This window comes from Chlamydotis macqueenii, chromosome 4 (assembly GCF_036417535.1).
Source record: "Chlamydotis macqueenii isolate bChlMac1 chromosome 4, bChlMac1.mat, whole genome shotgun sequence".
Taxonomy (NCBI): domain Eukaryota; kingdom Metazoa; phylum Chordata; class Aves; order Otidiformes; family Otididae; genus Chlamydotis; species Chlamydotis macqueenii.
The window spans coordinates 28,161,818-28,184,490 of NC_141559.1; the positions used below are offsets into that span (position 1 = coordinate 28,161,818).

A 22,673-nucleotide genomic window follows, 5' to 3' on the forward strand; every position below is an offset into this window, starting at 1 on the left:
GATACCAAGTCTCTCAGAATCACAGGAGTATTATTCAACTAAAGTTTGTCATAAAGACTTCCTGAATCTCTCTAGATACTCCAAGTCACTCAAACTAACATGAACCTATCAATTTCAGTAATAAGGATATGATCTTAGTTTCAATTTTTTTTTAAAACCTAAGAAATATCAGGAAACACCAACACTAAATAACAGAATCAATAGTTGCATTTGGTGGAAAGTCTGAGAGAAAAATCAATGCAGCATGTAAATCCAGCAGAATGTTGAAATGAAAAGCTGATGACAAGTAAAAAATGAAATATGAAAATGTTTAATTATGAATCATAAGAACTTTAAAATCAATCTGTACACCAGGTTACTATAAGAACACAAACTCCCTAAGAGGGTTTCTTTAACGCGGCATTATATGAAAGTGAGAGAACAAAAAAATTCATGGCCTTTAGCCCACACCTACCCTCATATATTCTGATAGCAACTTAATTCAGCATTATGATTCAGTTATTATGATCCCAACTCTTCCTACTTTACTATAAAATTTCATTGTTTTTCTTTTGAAACTTATACAAAGAAACTTAGTTCATTTTTTACTCTATTTATTTCCTTATTTTCTAAATACTTATTGTTTAAAATGCCTTGCTAATGTTGGCAAATACTTTTTAAATTCAGAGAAATTTGGAACATAGACAATTACAATCTATCAGACGTGGCAAAGAATTCAATCCAAACCCACGATTTGTAAAAATCTTAGAATATGTTTAATCTAAAATACGACTAGTGTTAGTCTTAAATTCATCTCTACAAAAAGGAATTTGTAACTGCAGTAGTACCATACTTTCTCAGTCTCCCAGTAAGATATATGAACTGACCTGACCATCAGTAAAAGGAATGGATAGCTGCAAGCCTATTTGTCGGGTTTTGTTTATCTGTTTGGCTTTATTGAGGGACAAAGTGGAGAAGCAGACAGTAGTCTCAACGATGATAGCATCTCAAAGTAGCTGGAAGGGTTGGCAACACAATATACAATACAATGAAAGCATTTTACCAAAGCATTATGTCTTTGGTATGCATTACTGTAGCAATTTGCTTTCATCACAGAATTTTAATAGGGAGACACTTCTCAGATTGCAAGCATTTGTGAAAATCGTGAACTTTTATTTGAACCACAGAGTGATACTGCTTTGATCAATAATTGCTGTAAGCTTCTCTATCTTATTTTAATTTTGTTTTCTGTTGTGTTTGATTGTTACTTTGCATAGATAAACCATTGTTTCTCCAAGATACTTTTGCAAATAAGCTGATAGTCTCAAAGGTTTTAATTATCCTGGTTAAATAATTCAGTTACTATTACTCCCGCTACTTGATAGGAATTCTAATTAGTATCAAGTCTCTTTTGTTTTTCCTTGGGTGAACATATTTTTAAAGATTAAGTTAAATCATGTTTGATAAATTGCATCTTTATGATGTATCTTATCACCTTTAAATCAGGTTTATATGAGAGCTTAAAGTCCTTTAAAAGTTTGTGGAAACAGTTTAGCTAGCTAGCTAGTTAGTGTACCTCACTCTGTGGCCCGGCAGGTACCATTAAATATGATGACAAATCTTTCAACACATAGGTACACTTACAAAAGAACTACCATTAGTGTACTTCCCCACATGATATTGTGTGGATTGTAAAACTTACCTAATTAAAATTTTTTTCTTGGCATTAATTTTTCAGTTGCCAAAACAATAAAATGGAGAGCAGGCAAACAGCGTCTCCTCATTTAAAGCCCTGCTTATTATCCAGATGAGTAAAGGTGAGTGAATTGTTAAACTTAGCTGATAGTCGTAACACTACAGCTGTATTTCCTGGTGTGCACTACTCCTCTGCACAGAATTATTTTTGCATTTGAATATAATTTGAATTGCATGTATCTTACTAAATATTAGTCATGCTGGTTAAATGAGGGGTCAGACACCTGAATAACTCTTCAGTGGAAATACCAGGTGTGTTGTAGGTATCTGGGTTACCTTGGTAATTATATTTTTTTTTTTCACCATTACGACACACTTCTTATGCATAAAATTTTAAAGGAAACCTGTTAGAAACTTACTTCAATGTCCTTCAAAATACAGGCTAAAGAATGATGGACACCATAAAGATTTTAACAACACACTTGGACTTAGAGTTACACTATTTTTCTTGTGCAACAGTCTGTTTTCCTAGAACAGAAGTGACTTGTACTTAGAAGGAATATACCCCCATCCTTAACAGAACACTAATAATGCAATACATCATTTTTTATCAATCTTTTTGTTATGAGTGTAATGCCTTAGGTGGTAAATAAGGTAGATTTGTCATAGGAAAATGAGACTGTCTGCACTGGAAACACAGACTATTATTTGTGTTCTGGCTTTGCAATTACAAATAGACATGATGACAAGTCTGCTAGCTACCCACCATTCAAAAAATGATACTTGAGGTTCCGTTCTTTCTTAATAGATGCTTTCTTTTCTTATTATTTTGTATGTGCCACTGGCAAAAGCCATGCTGCAGAGCACTGCAGCCTTCTGTGCTGATTTGAAACCATCTCAAAACGTGAATTCTTCTGAATATACGCAAAGAATGCGCATGGCAACCAGCAAACCACATGAATGATAATTCAGCAGCTGTAAATGGACTCTATATGAATAGCAACATACTGTCTTCCATACAAGCTATGCCAGAAAAATTCCGTTTGCTGGTGAATGAATAATAATCCACCAAATACAATGTGACTTAAGAATACTTGCTTCTATTGGTTTTAGAACATACTAAAAAGAACACTTTCATGGAGAGGGACATCACTGCTGTTTGCTATTATTTTCAACCTCTATAATGCAGGATGTTGTTCATTTGACGTATACAGCACAAAGGATGTTTATATCACTTTCTAAATAAAAACAAAAAAAGAGAGAAAATTTGTTTTCACTTGCCTGACTTGCTTACAACAAGACATCTCAAAGACAGGCCTCTGTAATCCCGAGCCTGCTATTGAGCCATTACTCATTACTGTGCAAACAAAGAAGTCTTTACAGCACAGTGTATTACCTCTTAGCTCATAGATAGGCACTTATGTTCTATTTTTTTTTAATTAAAAATGCAGAAGTCAACTTACCTGACAAGTGAAAGCTACTGGGTCAGCCACTTTCTTAAAAATGTTCTCAATCTCCTCTAGTGCAGTATAGTACTCGATCTGCGCTGTGGTCTTAATGACTCCACCACAGTAGACATTTACACATACAGGGCCAGCAGGAAAATCTTATAAAACACAAATCAGAACAGTAGCTGAAAATATTTTACTATCTCAGACCAGAGGTCTCAGGGAATGAGTAAAAGAACAGGAAAATATCACAGAAAATGCATAGAGTCAATGAACTGGATTTGCATTTCACAGATGATTCTGTGTAGTCAGTTTTTTATGCAGGTCTTTCAGTCTAACATTAAAAAGCTGACAAAAGAAAATACAGATCTGTAAATCTGTATAAAACAAAGCTATTGTATTGCTTCAGATTAGAAAGGAGTGAAAACAGTATGTTTTACATTTCCAACTTCCCTTTGATAGACTGATAACCTATAATAGGCTCCCTTATGCCTACAAATTAAGGAAAAGCTCATTTATTACAAATAATGGAATTACTATTCATCTTTTGAAACATTTTTTCTTAATTGCAGGCAAGGTTCTCAAAATTGGATTTGAACTAGGCTGCACAAATTGCAGTATAATTACTTCCATTCCAGTTGTTTACCTAGTAAAAGCAGGGAAAGAGGCATTTGTACAGTCTGTTACTTAAGTATGACTTGCTTTGTGTATGCAGCATAAGCCTTCTTTATGAGCACATTTTATAATTCATTAGCACTCATTGTGCCAGGCATCCTACTGTACAATACCAGCACTAGCACGGTTTTCCTAAAATTCTAACTCTGCCCACAAAAGAGCAATAAAATGGGCAACCTTGAAAATGGAGAAGAATAATAGGGCCAAAGAAACTAAATTAATAGCATATAATCTTAAATCACTTAAATGGAAACTGTCCAAATGCTTTAAAAAAAAAATAAAAAGTTGGACCCTTATTAAAAAAGAGTACTCCCAAAATTCCAACTTTTCAAGATTTTGAAACACAAAAAAAAAGCCTACAAAGTGAAGCATTAAATACAAATAACATAAGAAACAAAAATTAAACTTGGGCTACAGCTGTCTGCCAAATTTTTACTATTTTATTTCTTCATCCACTATAGAAACCTTCCTGTGATTAACAATATTCTCACAGAACAATTTTGGAAGAATATTTTAAGATCTGTGAATGAGGATTTCAGCGTTCCTTCTCTGAAATCCAGTTACAGATGAAAGTTTCCTGTCGATCATGGACTTCCCAATCAGGACTCTAAAAACAAACTCTCTGCACTATCACAGTGATAAAGAACTCCCAGGCCAAATATGGCCATCATCTCAGGACAGCATTCAGGGTGAAAATCAGACCACAGAATTACCCAAATGTAGCTCCAAGAAGTCACTGTTGAAAATTGTAGCCTATATCTATATATCTACATATAGATATGTATGCATTTCTTCCTATCTAATGTTGTATTGCAATGGTTTTAGAATAAAGTATTATACAAGTTCCTTTGGGAATTCACAGCATGCAGTGGAGTAGTAAGCTACACTCTGAATACTCAGGTGAAAAATTTTTTAATTCTTAACTCACACCAAGTGAGTGGGGATAGTTGTGGCCCTTAAATCTGCACAGAGCTCCTAAGAGAAACTCCTGTTAACTAGGGGAAACTGTTGGCAACTAGTTATGGATGGAGCTGTTAAAAAAAATAATTAGAAAACAGCAGAGCTGAGTGATACAGAGAAATGGCATGGATATGAACAAAGAAAATAAATTATTTCCTGTGTCAGTAAGAATTATAGAGAGCAGTATAACCAAATTTACTGCATTAAATACAAAATGAAATATTTTAGTAATAGAGTAATAAGAAAAGACTATTGGCTTTGCATTTTATGGCAGTGATTTTGAAGAATGTTAATCTGTAACTAACCAACGACATTTTAAGACTGCCACTTGCCATTTAACCCTACAAACCCAATCTAATAGAACCTAGTTTCCCTTAAATCACAAGGCCTTGCTTCTCTGCATTATTAATAAATGTTCTATGTGCAAAACTCATGTACAGGAAACACAAAATAGTGGGAAGTGAAACTGCTTATCAGAAAGAGTGAAGTGAGTTCAAAATTTTCTATTTACTTAAAGGTAAAGAATGCTTTTCTTACCTAAGGCTTTCATGTACTTGACCTTCTTATTCCAAGAGGCTGGTTGTGTCCTAATTCGTTGATTATCTGCTATGAATTCAATTTCTAAAGTTTCATCATCTATTTCATCTTTCAACAGAATGAATATTTCACCAGGGTTCTACAGAATTAAAATATGTTCCCATTAGTCCTTTAGAAAATTATACTGAAAGTGTAAAATGCAAATGAAAACCTAAGTTGGAAGGAAAGTTCCTTTACCAACATCTTCATACACAAAAAAATCATAATACCAAAACATATGCCATCCCAGTGTTATCCTTTAGTATTTTACTGACATAGATGACACAATTAATGTAGTATTTCAAATTCAGTTTATCTAACAGTATATTAAAACAGTATTTTAAATGCATATGTAGATGAATTGTTACATTTTCTAAGACCATTCTACTTTATAGTCTAGAAGAATGACATTCAGCCTAATAAGAAGAACCTAAAATACTTTAGACTCACTTAAACTCTTGCAGTGAACTGACAGTAAAGTAAGAGAGAAGCAGCAGGCAATGTGAGAAGTTACCCCTCTACTGCCTTCTGAACCAGAGGGAAGTGTACTGACCTCGACAATGAAATAATGTGTGTAAATAATCTTTGAAAGACAGACAGCAAGCAAAATACATGACATTCCATGTACACCGCAACCTCCGTATCTGAGTGTGGCCACTCAGTCACATAAAGGCATGCAATGCTGGATATTGTACTTCCTCTATTTACATTTTTATTTATATTCTCACAGCCATTCTGATTAAAAACGAAACACATATGAACATCTGTGTCCATCAGATATGCATGCAGCTATGTATATATAAATATTTTTGATTTAATTTAAAATCAGACATGGTACACGCTCACACAAGCACTTTTTGTGTAACTCGTGGTATGGGCACATATGCATGCACCCATACACCCATTATGGATTCTTGCCAAGACACACTCTGTATCTCTCAAGAAGTGCCTGACCACACGCTCCCTCTAAACTACAAGGTCCATGTGACAGTAATATCTCCACCCGAGCTGCCAAGTAATTCTAATAGAGACAAAATCCCTCAAAGGCTGTCTCAAAACTATTTTATTTGCTAATGTTTTGGTTGCAGTCTGGATGTGACACAAAGGCAAAATAAATCCCATTCTAGTCTTGACTCACTCTCATTTTAGCCCCTTATCTGCTTTTTTTTTTTCAAAACTATTATACTATGAACGAGCTTGCAGCAGGAAGAGAAGAACATTGACTGTTATCCCCAAGATTTTAGCATCCAAAATCCTTACCTCACATGATATTCTTCCTGGAAGCACCAATATTGACTGCTCGTTAGTTTCTAATGTTTCAGAAAATACCTCTGTTTTAAAACTGAAGTCTGTTTTTCCTGATGCTCCCCTGACATCTGACAAGTTAACATCAGAGCTAGCCTGGTGATCTGAAATAAATAATGCGTAATGAGGACATTGTTAGTAATCCCAGATCAACAAAACATGGCAATCATAGCATCATAGAATCTTTAAGGCTGGAAAAGACCTCCGAGATCATCCAGCCCAATCATCAGCCTAACACCACCATGCCTACTAAACCATGTACTGAAATGCCAAGTCTACATGTTCTTTGAACACCTCCTGGGATGATGACTCCATCTGTTCCAGCGCCTGATCCCTCTTTCAGTAATGAAGTGTTTCCTAATATCCAACCTAAACCTCCCCTGCCGCAACTTGAGACCATTTCCTCTTGTCCTATCTCAAGTTATTTGGGAGAAAAGACCAACATTCACTTCCCTACAACCTCCTGTCAGGTAGTTGTAGAGAGCAATGAGGTCTCCCCTTAGCTTCCTCCTCTCTAGACTAAACAATCCCAGTTCCCTCAGCCACTCCTCATAAGACTTGTGCTCTGCCCCCTCACCGGCTTTGTTACTCTTCTCTAGACGTGCTCCAGCACCTCAATGTCTTTCTCGTACTGAGGAGCCCAGAACTGAACACAGTATTCGAGCTGTGGCCTCACCAGAGCTGAGTACAGGGGCACAATCACTTCCCTACTCCTGCTGGCCACACTGTTCCTGATGCAAGACAGAATGCTGTTGGCCTTGGCCACCTGGGCACACTGCTGGCTCCTGTTCAGTAGTCTGTCGACCAACACCCCCAGGTCCTTTTCCACCAGGCAGCTTTCCAATCACTCTTCCTCAAGCCTGTAGCGTTGCATGGGGTTGTTGTGACCCAAGTAAAGGACCTGGCACTTGGCGTTGTTGAACCTATGATGTGATTTCCAACATATTAGAAACTCATATGGCACTTGGAGTCACATTAAGGGCACCACATGAAAGCCTTGCAAAATTCCCTTTCATGTAAATGTAGTGAGGTTTACTCCTTTGATAAAGAGCTTGCCTGTGAAGCTCTGATCCTGCAGCCTTTATTGATATGAACAGGCTCTGCTCATATGCTTTGTCTTACTAAAGTCAAAAGGGAGAAGGCCTTTAGACCAAAGTCGTTGTGACCAAGGAAGTCACAGAGATCCATAGTCTCAGAAGAACAAACTCTCATACACTGGGATAAACTGGCATTTTTAGCATTCTTCCTTTCCCTGTATGTAAACACGGACATGCTACACATTTACCACATCAGCCCACCTGTCTATAGGAAGGATTTATGTGAGGACAGAGATACCTGTGACCAGGTAACTATAATAGAAGACAGTTTTTCTTAACATAGATTCCGTAGTCTTTGCCTTCCTTCATGGACAAAACGATGTACTGAAGGCATACATTTTTTTTTTTTGTGTAGGATATTCTCAGTTTGGAAATGCTATGCCAGTCATACCGATAGCTTGGAACCAGTTTCTTTTCTGTTCCGCTGTACTGGTAAAGGCCCAAGAGCCACAGTGAATCCTTCACCAAATCACAGAATTTTAATGAGGAAATATAAAAGAACTGACAACTGCATCTGCAGAGCTCTGACTAAGCCTGTGTTTTAGAAAAGCTATTCTTCACACCTGCTGCTTCTCAGCTGTGTCATTACTACTCCTTTCCAGACACTCTATTACCCTGTACAAAATGCTCTTGCCACCCATCTCAAAGGACTGCAGCAGCTCTTCATCACGCAGGATTACCCAGCACATTGCAGACACCTAGTTAGATTAATTACATCATTCTAAGCAGCTCAGAGTTAAAAAATCTTGACTGGTTGCTGAGAAAATATCCTGAGAGACATCAACAGTATCTTGTATTACTGTAAATTATGGAACACTCACAGTCAATTATATTCAAGGACACAAATAACTTTTCAGGCACATCTTTTTTTCTTAAATGGATGTAGAATATTAATATAAATTAATGATGGTCAGAATACAGAACAGTAGCAATTTAGCTTTGCTCAAACAAGTACCACAGTCATTTAAAATTTTTCCCAAAAGCGCCCAAATGACTGAGGTACACAAACCACACAGTGCTCCTACGAGGCATAAAACTCTTTCCATCCAGCAACAGCATCGGTAATTTACAATTAGTTTTCCCACTTCTTGTTTGCCTTTATTTCCCCCATATGTACCAGTTTGTGTGATACAGATTGTTCCCTTTCTTACCAATGTTGCCTTGTTTAAGAAGGCATAGATTTTAACAAACTTCTATAACAAATGTGCCTGCTAAGTGAAGTTATGCCACGGAATGCAGTACAGAAACTTGGGTATGCTATGTTTGATGTAGGATTTTTTTTTTCCAGAGATGTGCTTTGATTGTTAGAGAGATCTCAGAAAAAGGAAAAAAAAAAAAAAAAAGAAAAGGAAAAAAAAAGAAGTATAACTTGTCCAAGTTTTGCTGAGGAAGTTAAAGGTTCTTTGACTATCTAAGGTGGGGGGGTTCAGTGTTCACCACCAGCTAGTAAAACCTCCCCAGTCTACTCCTGCTTATATTCTCAGCCTTCCAGGCAAACTAATTCTGAATTTATGCTGTGAGTTCAGTGTAGATCAGCAAAACTACACTTAACCTATGTGTAGACATACTTTACTGAATGGAAGTAGTTTTAATTCCATTTCCTTGAATTTATTTTGGAAGTTAAACAGGCTACCGTGAACAAAGGCTATTTTGATTCTGAATGAGAATCCACCTACAGTTCAATGCAGTTTAACTTATCCGGTTCAAAAAGTAAGTAAATAAATTTCTCTGATTATCTCTGTGAAGACTAGAGTTTATTTAGCACTGCCTTCCAGAAAAGGGAAGGTCTGAACCCCAGCTGAGGAGCCCTGTTAGGATACTGTATGCCCACAGCACGTTCTTTGGCAACATTACGTGTTCATATTTTAAGTCACTCTCAAATCTTATACTTAAGCACATAGAATTTACTTCAGAAGACAACTCAAATGAGGTGCATGCTTCTTCTGAATTTTTTTCTGCCACTTTAGGCAAAGGAGTGTTGCAAAGACAAGAAGCATTTCATTACCAGACTGACAAAATGAGAGGACTAAATAACAAATCTGGTAGGCACTGGATTCTCAGATGTCAGCTCTCTGTCAGTGATCATTCTTCAAGGATCGTGTGGATGCATTCTAATCTATGTGAAGCTCATGACAGCCTTATATCTACAGTCTGCATTCTACGCATTGAAGATTGCAGTAGTTACTTCCACCTTTTAACGTCCACAATAATTCATCTACTGAGAAGGTCAATGCTAGTGCTAACAAGCTGGTTTAAATTAGGATAATGTTTTCCTCCCACATTAATTGCATTTTAATATTTTTATTATGTCTAGTGACATAATAGTCACTAGAAGTGGGACTTCAACCCAGTCAGTACTGGGATTGCACAGCGCTAGAGTTCAGATAAATTATTAAGAAATGTGGCTTTTGGCTATTTAAGAGAATGAAAGATTCCTCTGCTGACTGTGAAAGTGGTTAGCAATGTATTAGCTAAAAACCATCAAGCAAGACCTCTTTCACTAAATGTCAGGTCTACCTGACAATCAATGAAAGCCATGTACAGCAATCCAGTAACAACAGGGATCTATATTATAATTGCTATATATTTAATAACCAAACTCCAGAGCCACCATCTCCAGCACAGATTCTTACCAGCAATTGCACACTATCTGTCCTAAAATGTGGAACATGAAACAACAACGTAAAGTGTTATTTGTAATGTTGAACGAGCAATACACCAGAGAGTAAGTAAGCCTTGGCTTGGTGGCATTAACTAAAACAATACAGCTCATAAGGATTTAATACTACAATAATGAGATTCTAGTAACACAAATGGAGCACATGTATAGGCAATATTTATTAAATGTGGGCAGAAGGTGTTGCCTGATGTACAGGTCTTTTGTACACTTAAATTTTTGACATCTTGATGGTGAATCCTCTTTATAGTCTTGCTTTTAATCTGAAAGCAATGGCTAGGAAGCTCCACTAATTGCTAAGGCTTTCAGAAAAACGATCATTTAACAAAAAATTACAACTGTAGGTGAAGATTAGCTTAAAGGTAACATAAAAGGAACACCATTATAATGCTAGACTATCTAAGAGAGAGGATTTATGTAAGGGTATTTGTTGCATGGTGAATGTGTTCATTTAACATCTTATATAATGGTGACCGATCAGTGAGGTTCTTAAAGTCATTACTGTAGCAGTAACGATTAAAACAATGTATTAATAAAACCAGACCCTTTCTTGCAGGACTGAAGTATAAGAAATTATGAATTATATCTAATGATGCTTAGACAGGACTATGAGCTAGAAGCTAAAAAGAAAGGAAAACCTATGATAATATCCCCTTGAGTATTCAGGGCAGACCTACTGAGAGTTATCATCTCTTACAGAGGGTAATGCTCCATTTCTATCAGGTTACTTTTGTTGGCCTCCTTTTGACAAATACCTACTGCTGATGGTCACACTGGCTGATCTTGAATTTAAGTTCATATCTAAATAATAAAATACTACACACATTTACTGTAACAGTTATTCACTTAATTAGGGACAGTCCTGATGTTTTGAGCTTTACTTCAATCTTCTCTCTTAATTCATATAACTTCAATACATCAATTTGGTATATTTTACACAAAACCTTTTGGAATGCGTTATTGCTATCAATCAAACACTTTAAACTGAATTCATTAGATGATTTTGAAATTACATTCCTTCACATATAGTGAGAAATTTTAACGAAGTCTCTCGAGTCTGTTGTGGATTCAACAATTAATGCCTCACCATGGCTCTGAACAACTTTCATGCCACATCCAACCTCTCCCCTCCCCCAAATTCTAACTTTTCAAGTACGCTCTTTAGCTATCCCTGTTGCAGTCTACATGAGGATTATAAATTGTGTCTGGTTTTGATTACTTCTTATTTGCCATATGTTTTGAGTCAACAATGTATTTGACAGATTTGGGGTATTAAAAATAGCAGAAAACATAAACTTATGAAAGATGTATGTGTTTGCTAAGGCTACCCATGGAACGAATCTCAGCCCAAATTTACTTAGTTTTACAAAAGCAAAATGCCTGCTAGCTTTACAAATTTCAGTTCTTCCTCAAGTCTTGCTAAAGCAATGCTAGCTGAAGAACTGAAACTGTGTTACAAAAAAGGTCCTCATTTATCCCTAAGTGACACAACATGTAAGAGGATGAGAAATATGGGCCAGTCAAGCTAGGCAGATGACAAGGAATGGCAAGATAATAAAGCACACGTGGCCAACTCACCACATGAAAGAAACGACAGGGTCTTCCACTGTCAAAAGATTAAAATGAAGAGGATTACAAGGAAGAGCACTTCATTTAAGTGCACGAGCCATCCCATGCAATATGATAGGACCACCCCCAGCACAATGTGAGGTAAAGGCAGAGGTGGGTGGTTGCACTGGGTTCTGTGAGGTGTAGTTGAAAAGGTGCTTGTGTATAAATGAATTCCTCGCAATTCAAAAGCTTAAAGTCAAACATGTGTGAGCGCTCTGCAGAAATGTGGATGAAAGTAGAGCCATACAGAAAAAAAAACAAAGGAACCTTCTGTAATATGGAAAAATCAGGAGAAAAGACTTATGCATGTCATGTTCCTCCAATCCACCGTAAGTTTATCATAGACATTTATGAAAGTTAGTCCTCTTAAAGTATGGGCATTTGTGAATGCTGTATGAGCTCAGTAGAGAGGGCAGAAGAGTGGGATTGAAGGGCCACCCCTGGCTGCATAAATTGTTCTATAAATGATCCGAGAAAGGCTGCAAGAAACATGGAGGCAGAAAACATTCACCACACTGGGCTTCATTCAATGAGCCGGTTTTAGTCCGCATGAAAGTGTCATTTATTCATTGTTACTACACATCCTTTCTAAGATATGATTTCAAAGCAAATCCCCTTTTCTGCTCTACTGGAAAGTTTTCTTTTACTGGTGGTGAAAGAGAGCTTAGGAATGGAAAGGTTTATAAAAAACACAGAAAATTGTTAAATACATACTCAAACATATAAACATCTGACTTAAATCTTATTTTCTTTTATCTGTTTTCTATCATGTATAAATTCTAGACCAAAGTAAACATATTCATTATTGAATAAGCATTAAATAAGGTTTCACTCTCTGCTGAATCATCTATCTTTTGCAAATACATTGACAGTTATCTTTGTTTTTCTCAAAAGCATTCTCAGTCCCAGTTTCTTCTGCATGGTTGACTTCTTCTATCAAAAACAGTAGCTTTCTGCAAGTTGGCCTATTTTCCCCATATCTCCAAAATGTTTCTATTACTTTATTTACGGTGAACTATTTTTCTTGCAAATAAGCATCAAATTGACAGTTCCTTTAAAAGCTATGAAGAACAGTTTTTCCTTTTCTGAATATTTGGAGTTGGTGTTTATGTCATCTTAGCAACCGATGGTGCTGCAATTTTTATTCACGTCTATTTCTCTCCATAAAAGAGCAATCCCTGGAACCCCCCCACATCTACTGTTTAGTGCATTACTATATATGTGTAGGCAAAGACTGACTTGATTGTGAAGGTGCATACCCACCTGCTCTTGTAATATCAGGTATGTTTTTGTACACAACAACTTATCATTCTGACATAATTGTAGCCTAATAGAGTCATCATAAAAGCATCTAAACACAATACAGAAGACTTATTATGTACAGACATATTTGATAGTAAAAACCAAAAATCCTGCCTTCAAAAAAACTCCAAAACAGCAAAAAGCAATTTACCATGAATTTATTAATAATCTTTAGGAAATAATCTGTATGAAATTGTAGGCGTTTCTTTATATATATACTTCCATATGATTTTAACTGTATATTCAGATGCAACCTAAGGCTATGACAACTAGCTAGTTTCTAATGGGACTGTCGCTTGTAAGAAAGGTTTGAGTTAAACTCAGCAATCAATGCTTTTGTTAGGATGCATACATTTAGATTAGGGGCTTTCTGGGAATAAGTTCATCTTTTACTGTATATAAATTCATGTTATTATTTTTACTACAATCAAATTATGATTTTTAGCTACAGCAGCACTAATAATATGACCATTCTGCTAAGTCTTAGACACATAGTAAGGTTGTCCCAAAGAGCTTCTAAAGGCACACTGATTAGTCTGGAAATAATAACTACCTGCTTGAGGTCATTTAGGTGCTGAGCAGAACTGTTGATAGAACCCCTAAACCTGTTATTTCCAGCTTCTACATTCTGCATACTTTCATCCTGCTTCTTCTCCAGGGAGAGGCAAACTGAAGGCTGGCCCTCTGTGTGCACCAGCAGTTCTACCTTATTAAAGCCTAATGTTTTAATAAAGAGTCCGTCTATCTGCTTCAGAGTTACTGGAGTTCCACCACAGTAACATTTGTAAGAACATTTTGGCATCACATGACCACTGAAGACAAAAGGACTGATAGCAGGGGCACCCAGTGTTGGGAGCAGACCTGCAAAACTTGTTTGCCTGACAAAATGGCCCCACAACTTCCTTGTTATTCCAAAGGGGCTAGCTGCAGCTGCCTAGCTGCTCTATTATCTCTAAATTACAATTCAGGCCTCTTGTAAGTGGCCTGGAACAAATTGCACCCTGTGCCGGGATGCAGAAGTGGTACGTGGCTACATTTAGAATTACATAGCTGTAAAAGAAGATAGCTAGAGTGGAGCATTTTAGGATCAAGCCGTACTTCAGGGAGGCACACCTGGCAGGCAGGCCAAAAGCTCAGACTGCAGGCCAAACAGGGGTTTAATTTTTTACAGGTATCACCCTCAAGGTGACTACTAGCGAGTAGCCAAACTTTCCCCTCTCGACCATGTTTGAAGCTGTTCTCTTGATAAAGCATATTCTTTACAGTCAAAGATCAAAAAATAACATGGCTGGAAGGTCATGAAGTTTAATGCAGCTGAAAAGTCCTTTAACAACTGCTTTGAGAGAGGCGTTGGTAGCTGGCATTCTTGGCCTTTGCCCTACTCAGTGTACAGGACACTTATCATTAATAGTATCCAAACATTTACAGCCACAAGACAATATACTGCACGTTATAGCATCCCTTAAACCAACCCAGTGGCAGGAGCAGGCTTGGACTGCAGCACCTCATTTGCCAAATAGCGTATCAGTCCGAGTGTGACAGCAGAGCTCCAATACCTGCAGAGGGCTCTTATCAATGCCTGGATTGAATTTATGATGCCGTTCTTGATCTGTACAGCTCTAAATTACATGGGACTTGTCTATCTAAGAGACCACGTCTCCTCATGCCATGCCGCCACAGCTGCTGTCAGCAGCAAGACTCATGCCAGACACATTTAATATTAAAGGAAGAAAAAAACAAAGTGAGTTGTCAGCAAGACTGACTCACTAGGGGACAGGCTGCTTTGCAATTTACTCCCACTTTTGGTTTGAAATAGCTAAAATCCATTGACCCTCAAAGCGAGCTAAAAGGTATACCGCTTTCTCAGAACAGAATCAAGAGTGATATTTTTAGACACATCTGAAAATCATGCTTGCTTTCTAACTCCTGATTATTTTCCTTTTGTTAGCATTATGAACATGAAAGTAATCTGAGGTCTTTATCTTTTAAGATACTGTCCTTTAATCCCACACCTAGACCTGAGATTAGGCACATTTTACTAAAATAGGATTTCAGATAGCACTATAGGAAAGAATAGCAGAGCAGAGGTACTCTCATAGCTCTTCTTTATCTCCAGAAGGGATGCCATCTATTTTGTTACAAAATGCTAGCCTTTCTCCAGTTTAGCGTGGTAAAGGATACAGGTAGCACAGTATGCACAGATGCATCAATTTGACGAGACCTCTGAACAGGACCAAAAGATGCCCACTGTTAAACTTAATAGGTAGACAGCTATTACACCTTAAAATCATCTTTTTGTGCTCCACTTGCCCATTCCTAATTGGTTCAATTAATTAGTGCTAGGATACAAGTCTTAATGGTAAATGTTAAAAAAGACAAAGCTGTTTCACAGAAAGGGAATAGCCTTTTCTGAAGCTGAGTATCACCTAGAGGGTATTTAAATCTGAGGCTAGCTCTATTTTGCAGGTAAAATAATGAATGCAAATTTCAATAAGGCATTCACATTTCATCTACGTGCTCATAAGGCTGTATACCTAGATCCTAGTAAGATTGCTTCACTTTTCCAACCTTAGTACAAATTATAAATAATGATTCTTTGGGGACCAGAAAATTTCCTGAGGAACCACAAGGGACTTTCTTAAAATACAGCTTTCTAGTAATAAAAATAAGTCTTTTCTTATATAGAAACCAGAAATAAAGCAAATACATAACAACATTCGTCAGTGGCTAAAGAGCGGACTTGTTCAGTTATCACCTACAGGAATGAGTCCTCATAAATTCCTATCATGGTGATTAGCATTCCACAACTAGATCTTTTCCATCACTCACTAGCAAATCAATTGTTTTCACATCTGCTTGTAGCTCATATTTCCCCAAAGGATCTCAGTGATCATATTGTTTTTCCATTTTCCAATGTACTCTCTGACCTTCTCCCTCAAGGCCTTGCACAATTCACTTTAGTCAATCATTTCTTATTGATTGTTAGCACTTGCTCGTTCCCCATCTATCTTTGCTTTATTGGATATAGTTTGGTTTGGTTTTTTTAGATGTCTTGTCATCCACTCACTGCTCTTTCCACCCTTGTTGCTTTAGATTTCTCATTTAGCTTTATACTTCTGATCCATTCAACTTTAATTACGCTTCAAGTCTAAATTCCATCTTCTCTCAGGTTATCCTTTCTTTTGTACAATATCTGTATACTCAAAACAAACCAGCTTTCAGCATGCCCGTCGCCACTTAAGACCCTGCATAAAATGCTGCTCTTTTGTGAATTTATCGGGTTCTAGCAAAAATATTTTACTGGTTTATAATTTCTCCTGACAGTTCTGTTTTGTGTTATACATACAATTAGGCACTACATACACGTCTTTCTTATTAGGGAGAAGCAAAGAGAAGAGAGAGTCCCTGGAAACATTTTTTCACAATTCATTCAAAGTCAAATCGTGTCTGGCTACCTGAAGATTCACCTACTTTCTGCAAGGCACAAACACTGGCTCATTTGCAGCTGCTGTCTTACCTTTCTTGGCTTCATAAAGACATACTGAATCTTGGAAACTGCAATCATATAACTTTTCAGGGTACTTTTCCCTCCAAAAAGTTTTGCAGTGGTATCAGATAACTGCTCCCCGTTGCACCCCCACAGAAGAAATGCTGACCATGTCCTTACACTCATTCAGGAGTCAGTCTTAACCTCACACACGGGATATAATTATTGGGAATCCCTCTTTTCTAGTTGGCCCTTTCACTCATCACAGCATTTGAGAATCTCTTTGGTCCTATCAGCAATAACTAGACATTAACCAGATGTCTAGTTACTATATGTAGCATACAATCAGTGCTAGCCAGTGCTATCCAGTGCTATCAGTGCTACACACAATCAGTGCTATCCTGACTGTCAAAAGTTGACTGAGAACTGCAGTCCACGCAACTTCAGCAAAGATTTCAAGTGATATTCTTGCTTTTCATGCAAGACTTTCTTAGCTGGACAATCCTCAATTCACTTTATTACAACATCAACCATTCAGCAGATGGGAAACTTGGAATTTAGGCTCCTCTTCAAGTCCCCATACAAAAGCAGAATAGGATTAATATAAAAAGAGTCAGAGTTTAAAGCCAGAGTAGCTTTAGGGAGCAGCTCCCCAGTCCTTAATTTTCTTGGGATTCTGTTTTCCTTGACCATTCCCTCTTCTACTGTCCCATTTTTTGGACATCAGGGTCATTAATGAGAGGAACAGTGATGCCAGCTTATGAAGCACCTGGATGATGAGCCAGTACTGACAAAAAGCCTCCTTTATACCAACAAACTTCTTCAATGCATGTTCAACACAGGACCAAAAGAGACATCCTTAGAAACCTTGACAATAGGCCTGTAGGGATAAAACAGTGCAACTTCACAGCACCTTTCTGCTTGAGACAACACCAGTACGCTGAGATGCCAGGCGAGTCACAAATAGTCACTAGCTGAAAGAAGGGGGGACTAATAGGAGAAGATTCAGTAGAGAGAAACGGTTGGTGCTAAATACTCCCTTCCACACTACACACATTTCAAAGGGGCATATTCCCAACTCATTCTGGTCTGGACCTGTAGAATGCACACCTGAAGTGCACCCAGTGAGCTCCCTGAGCACTTTCCAGTTTACTTTTATCTGAAAATAAACCAGTCCACATACTCCAAGACTGTTTTGCATTGTGAACTAAAGCATGGTAAGCGGGAATGACTGGAGTATTTAAAAGCACACAGATTGATGCTTGTATCTTCAAATTAACCGAAGAAGCTAAAATTCCAAACTCCATACATCACTGACATGTATATTGAATTCGTGCCAGTAAGGAAGAGCCAGCAAGCTTGCAGCATCCTTCTGCCCTTACACCTCACCAGCAAAATAGGAAATAGGAAACTTCCTTATTGAATCTCCTCCCCTTTTCACACTACTTACCAGAACGTCTGAGTATAAATATATGTGTGGATGTTTAAGAACCAGATATGTTCCTCTACACAGCTATATGCTATGGTAAGGTTAGTTTATTGTCTTTCATGTCTGACAAGCTATAAGAAAATAAATTTAATCTTCTGAAGAGTACTGGCTTTATTTGAGTAAATGCAAGGAGAATTAAACTCACCATCTGCAAGAACTGCTTCATAGATGTAAGACAAAGAGTGTTCAAGATTTTCATTCTGTGTCTTACCTAGGAAAAAATAATAATTCTTTAATGGTATCTACTTGGAAATATCTTTAAAATGGTCATGAACTCTGATGAAAGCCATCATTGCCATCCTATTTGATTGTATCACAGAATATTTAGCTTGCTCTAAGGAAGATCTTCGCACCAGAAATCAAGCTGGGAAAAAAAAAAGAATAAATTAGCAAAATAAAACAGAGTTAAAATAAATAGGCAAGCAACTTAAAACCTCAGAAATAATGAAATACCATTACACTGATTTCCACTTTCTTTATTTAGATTAAATTCTATATGTTACTTTAATGTAAGATAAAGCTATTTTAAAGCTACAATTTTGCAGATAGAAAAAAAAATAAAAGAAAAAATAGAAGGGCTAGTTGAGAGGAACAAGCTTAGAGAGATCTTTAGATGGAACTGTATTTATCCCTTTTCAGTAAACATTCCTGCAATTGATCTTTTCAATTTACTGTAGCAGGTAAGAAATGTGGGCTTGAGGAAGAAGAGAAGTTTCCTTGAAAGTCAATATGGCAAACAACTGGAAAGGAGTCGGGCAAAAAGAAAGAGAATAGAATCATGTGCAGGAAAGTGAGAAAAGGAAAATGGATGCAGGCATTGGGGTTTGGAAGACAAGACAACTGTGCAAGGCTGTGTTTGATAATACAATAAATCTGGCTACAAAGTTCCCAGTATTGGGTCAAAAAAGCAATGGCCACATTATCTAAAGTACCAGTCAAATATTAAAAAACTCTGTCAGTTCCAATTTGTTGAAATTATTTTGATGGCTTAATAGCTACCAGGAGACTTTCTGCCACATTATGCAATATCTGTCTATGCTGCTTTTTCTTTATCCTGGATCAAGTTATTACCTGTTTTTCCACACCTGAGGTAACATCGACATAAGAGACATAAAGCTGCTTGAGTTCCATATCGTGACATCCAGTCATTCTCTGCTGTAATATATTGTTGACTGTTTCTTTTCAATTGCTCTGTACTGTGGGCAGTGCAAAAATTAGATCTACTCTGGCACTGACTTGGGATTTTCTACCTAAAGAAGGTGGTGTTTACTGTATTCTGATTCAGTTCTTCTTGTAATAACAGGAGTCCAGTGAATGAGGGGATGACTCCAGTGAGAAAGGATAGTGATATTAGCTGGATAATGCTGTAGAGAATTTAGGTAATTTCTGGTTCCCATCTTGAAGTTTTGAGGCAAAAAAAAAACCCAGAAGGCTTTTAAAACTTGCTTTTCAGAAGTGCTCATTAGTTTTGTATTGCACTTTCTGTGAAAGACCTTACAGTTGACCTGCAGACATCCGAGAAGTCATAAATGCACCTGAAACTAAAGGGAGCTTGAATATGGATGTAAAAAATACTGTATACTGGTAAGTGTTATGAAAAGTAATGTCTTAAAGTGGTATCAAGCGGAAGAAATGCTTCACCCTAATCTTGCTAAATACTAGTACATAAAATGATGATAAAATAACGTTTAGACAGCACTCAATACAGAAAGGAGTTCTACAGAAAAGCACATTAGGAAATTAATAATTCTGTTTTCTCAACAGGATTTGAATATCATTCAATACATAAATAATGCAAACGCAAACTCCAACACAAAACAAAGTATCAAATAACTGCCAATTAACTAAGTATGATTTATCCTGTGTACTAATGAAGGCAGGTTCTTGGGAGGAGGGAGAATACACTCACATAATTAAACATAATCAATGTATATGAACAAGGGTCCTACCTAAAGTTTAATAGGCCACTTTGTACCTGTAACTTTTTGACTTTTGAATGTATGAATATTTTCTGGACCAAGTTCTGTTCTCATAGCCATTTAAGTAAGTACAGAGAAACCCTACCAAGAGGAAAACCTGACTCTATACAAAAAAAAAAAAGTTGTTCTTTTGCTATCCTAATATTGATTTTTTTTTTTCAGTGTGAACTTAAATAGGTGCTATACTTAATTTTTTCAGGGACAAGTGTTACAATTTTTTTTTTAATCTGAAAAACAACGCAGCCCTTATTTTATCCTATTTCCAAGAAGCTGACACCAACTTAATAGAAATACATCATGGTAACCACAATGTAAAACCTGACTAGAGTCAATAATATAATATATGAAGGACACATAAGAGTCACACAGCCATTTTACAGTTCTAGCTGCAAAACATCTGCTGGAAGCCTTAAACTTAAATTATTTGTAAGCTTTAGAAATAGCCTTAGAACTGCAACTAAATACTGACTGATGATTGTTTTGCCATAAACAAGATATAATTTTGGATGGTGTTCACTTGCAACCTTGAAAGAGCAGGCTAATGACAACAAACCCACTAATTCATTTAAAAAAAATAACCTACATACAGAAAAATAAAATCACAGGACATTATTTTAAATTAGTACATGCTTTGCAGTAATGCTTATGTTCTAGTCATTTGACTTTTATTATTAATAAAACTCTTTCTGAGCTTGTCCTAAATGCTGTTAAAAAATATTCACTTTAAGATGTCAGTGCATTCAGTTTCCCAGGTGTAAGCAGTTTTCAACCAATTAGTGTCAAAAATAAGAGGAAAAAACATCACATACATGATGAATCCAAGGGTACAGGTCACCGTGACTGGCTAGACAGATTGAAACATGAGCTGCTAAGAAATCTGATTATATAATGAATAAAGGCTTCTCTGGATTTTGCAGAAATAAAAGAAAAAGGAACAAAGAACTCAAACAGTTTAAGCAGCAGGGAATGGCAGTCTCAACATCCTATCTATGGTTGCCACCCTCCAGGCTGCCACTTCAGTTTCTCTTCTGGTTTGAAACAGCCAGGATCACATGTCAGCTGAAACAAATTAGTAACACTAACCACAGTTTTTTTGCTGACAGTCATCCCCATCACAAATCCCCATCACTGCACTGGCGTTCCAGCAATCATTCTGTGTGGAGAAGGAGAAACACCCGACCTTATCCGGTTGGAGAAGTCCCTGCTCCTTGCAGGGGGAGTTGGACTAGATGGCCTTTAAAGGTCCCATCCAACTCAAACTAGTCTATGATTCTATCTCAGGAAGATTTAATTAGTTTGGCAATCTTAGCAGCAGCCCGTGCAGAGTAGTTCAAAGACTCACTGGCAGGGCAGAAGGGAAATGAGGACTATACCATAGCACACTTCAGCTAACAAAATGCCCCTTCTGCTCTTCTGTTTATGATAAATTAATAGAGATTATTTTCATTTTAATAAAAAAAAAGTTTAATTGGCATTTGAGGTGCTCCTCAATAAGCAGATGACCTCACTGCCTGAAAGCACCAACAGTGGTATGCATTGTCTGAATGTAAATACATTGGGGAATAAGGAAAGGGAGGCACAACTGTGTGGTCTTGTCTACTGCAACCTCCCCTTGCAGTGAATAAGGCCAGTCATTTACTTATTTCCCGCTATTTACTCAATCGTGTGTGTCCATGTAAGAAATCTTTACAACCAAGACTTTAGTTCACACACATGCAAAATCACGCTGCATTCAGTATTCAAAAACAAACAAACCCCAAAATTCTCTTGATTTTCTTTCTTCTTCAATTTTCGTTCTTGCTAGCACTTCAGCTTCACTTCTTCATAGACTCCACGTCAGTGTAAAAATCTAGGTGAAACAGTTGCCCATTGAAGACAATTGTAAAGTTCCCACTTGAATGAAGGGTTTTGGTTCATCAGCACATGTCTTGGTGACAGCCTAAGAAAATCCATCACCATCAGTTACTCATATTTGATTACCAATGTGAGGAGGATTTTACAGGAGAAAAAGCAAAGCAGTGGATTCAAAATGTAAAGTATTTATTCCGTATTCAATGTTATACCCAAATTCCTGGTACAATTCCAATAAAATCTATGCCACTGTACTAGAAGTGAAGCATGAAACAGGAGACAGATGCTATAAAAGCTTATGGCAAAAACATGCTGATTTATTTCTCTTTTCTGTGACCTGCACAATGGAAGTTAGCACCATATTTGAAGTGGGCTTAAGATTTGCATACACTAAGCTCTATGTTAAGCTCCCAGCCTGTTTGTCCTGCATTTACTTATTAGGGACAAATACCCAACGCTAGTGTCTCATTACTCCAGATCTGTACCTTACTAGTAGCTGCAAAAGTAGTTTTCTTAACATTACACTTCTTGGTGATTAAAAC

At 37.0% G+C, this 22,673-nt stretch overlaps 1 protein-coding gene across 1 annotated transcript in view; it reads right to left on the reverse strand.

Moving 5' to 3' along the window:
* The window catches only part of BANK1 (B cell scaffold protein with ankyrin repeats 1), a 151,539-nt gene that overhangs the window by 102,903 nt on the left and 25,963 nt on the right, over nucleotides 1-22,673 (reverse strand). The window contains exons 3-6 of the mRNA XM_086746705.1: nucleotides 18,447-18,512; nucleotides 6,594-6,742; nucleotides 5,295-5,433; nucleotides 3,138-3,280 (exon numbers count right to left, since the gene is read on the reverse strand). Coding sequence (XP_086602831.1) covers nucleotides 3,138-3,280; nucleotides 5,295-5,433; nucleotides 6,594-6,742; nucleotides 18,447-18,512 — 497 coding nt within the window. The remainder of the gene's footprint in view (nucleotides 1-3,137; nucleotides 3,281-5,294; nucleotides 5,434-6,593; nucleotides 6,743-18,446; nucleotides 18,513-22,673) is intronic.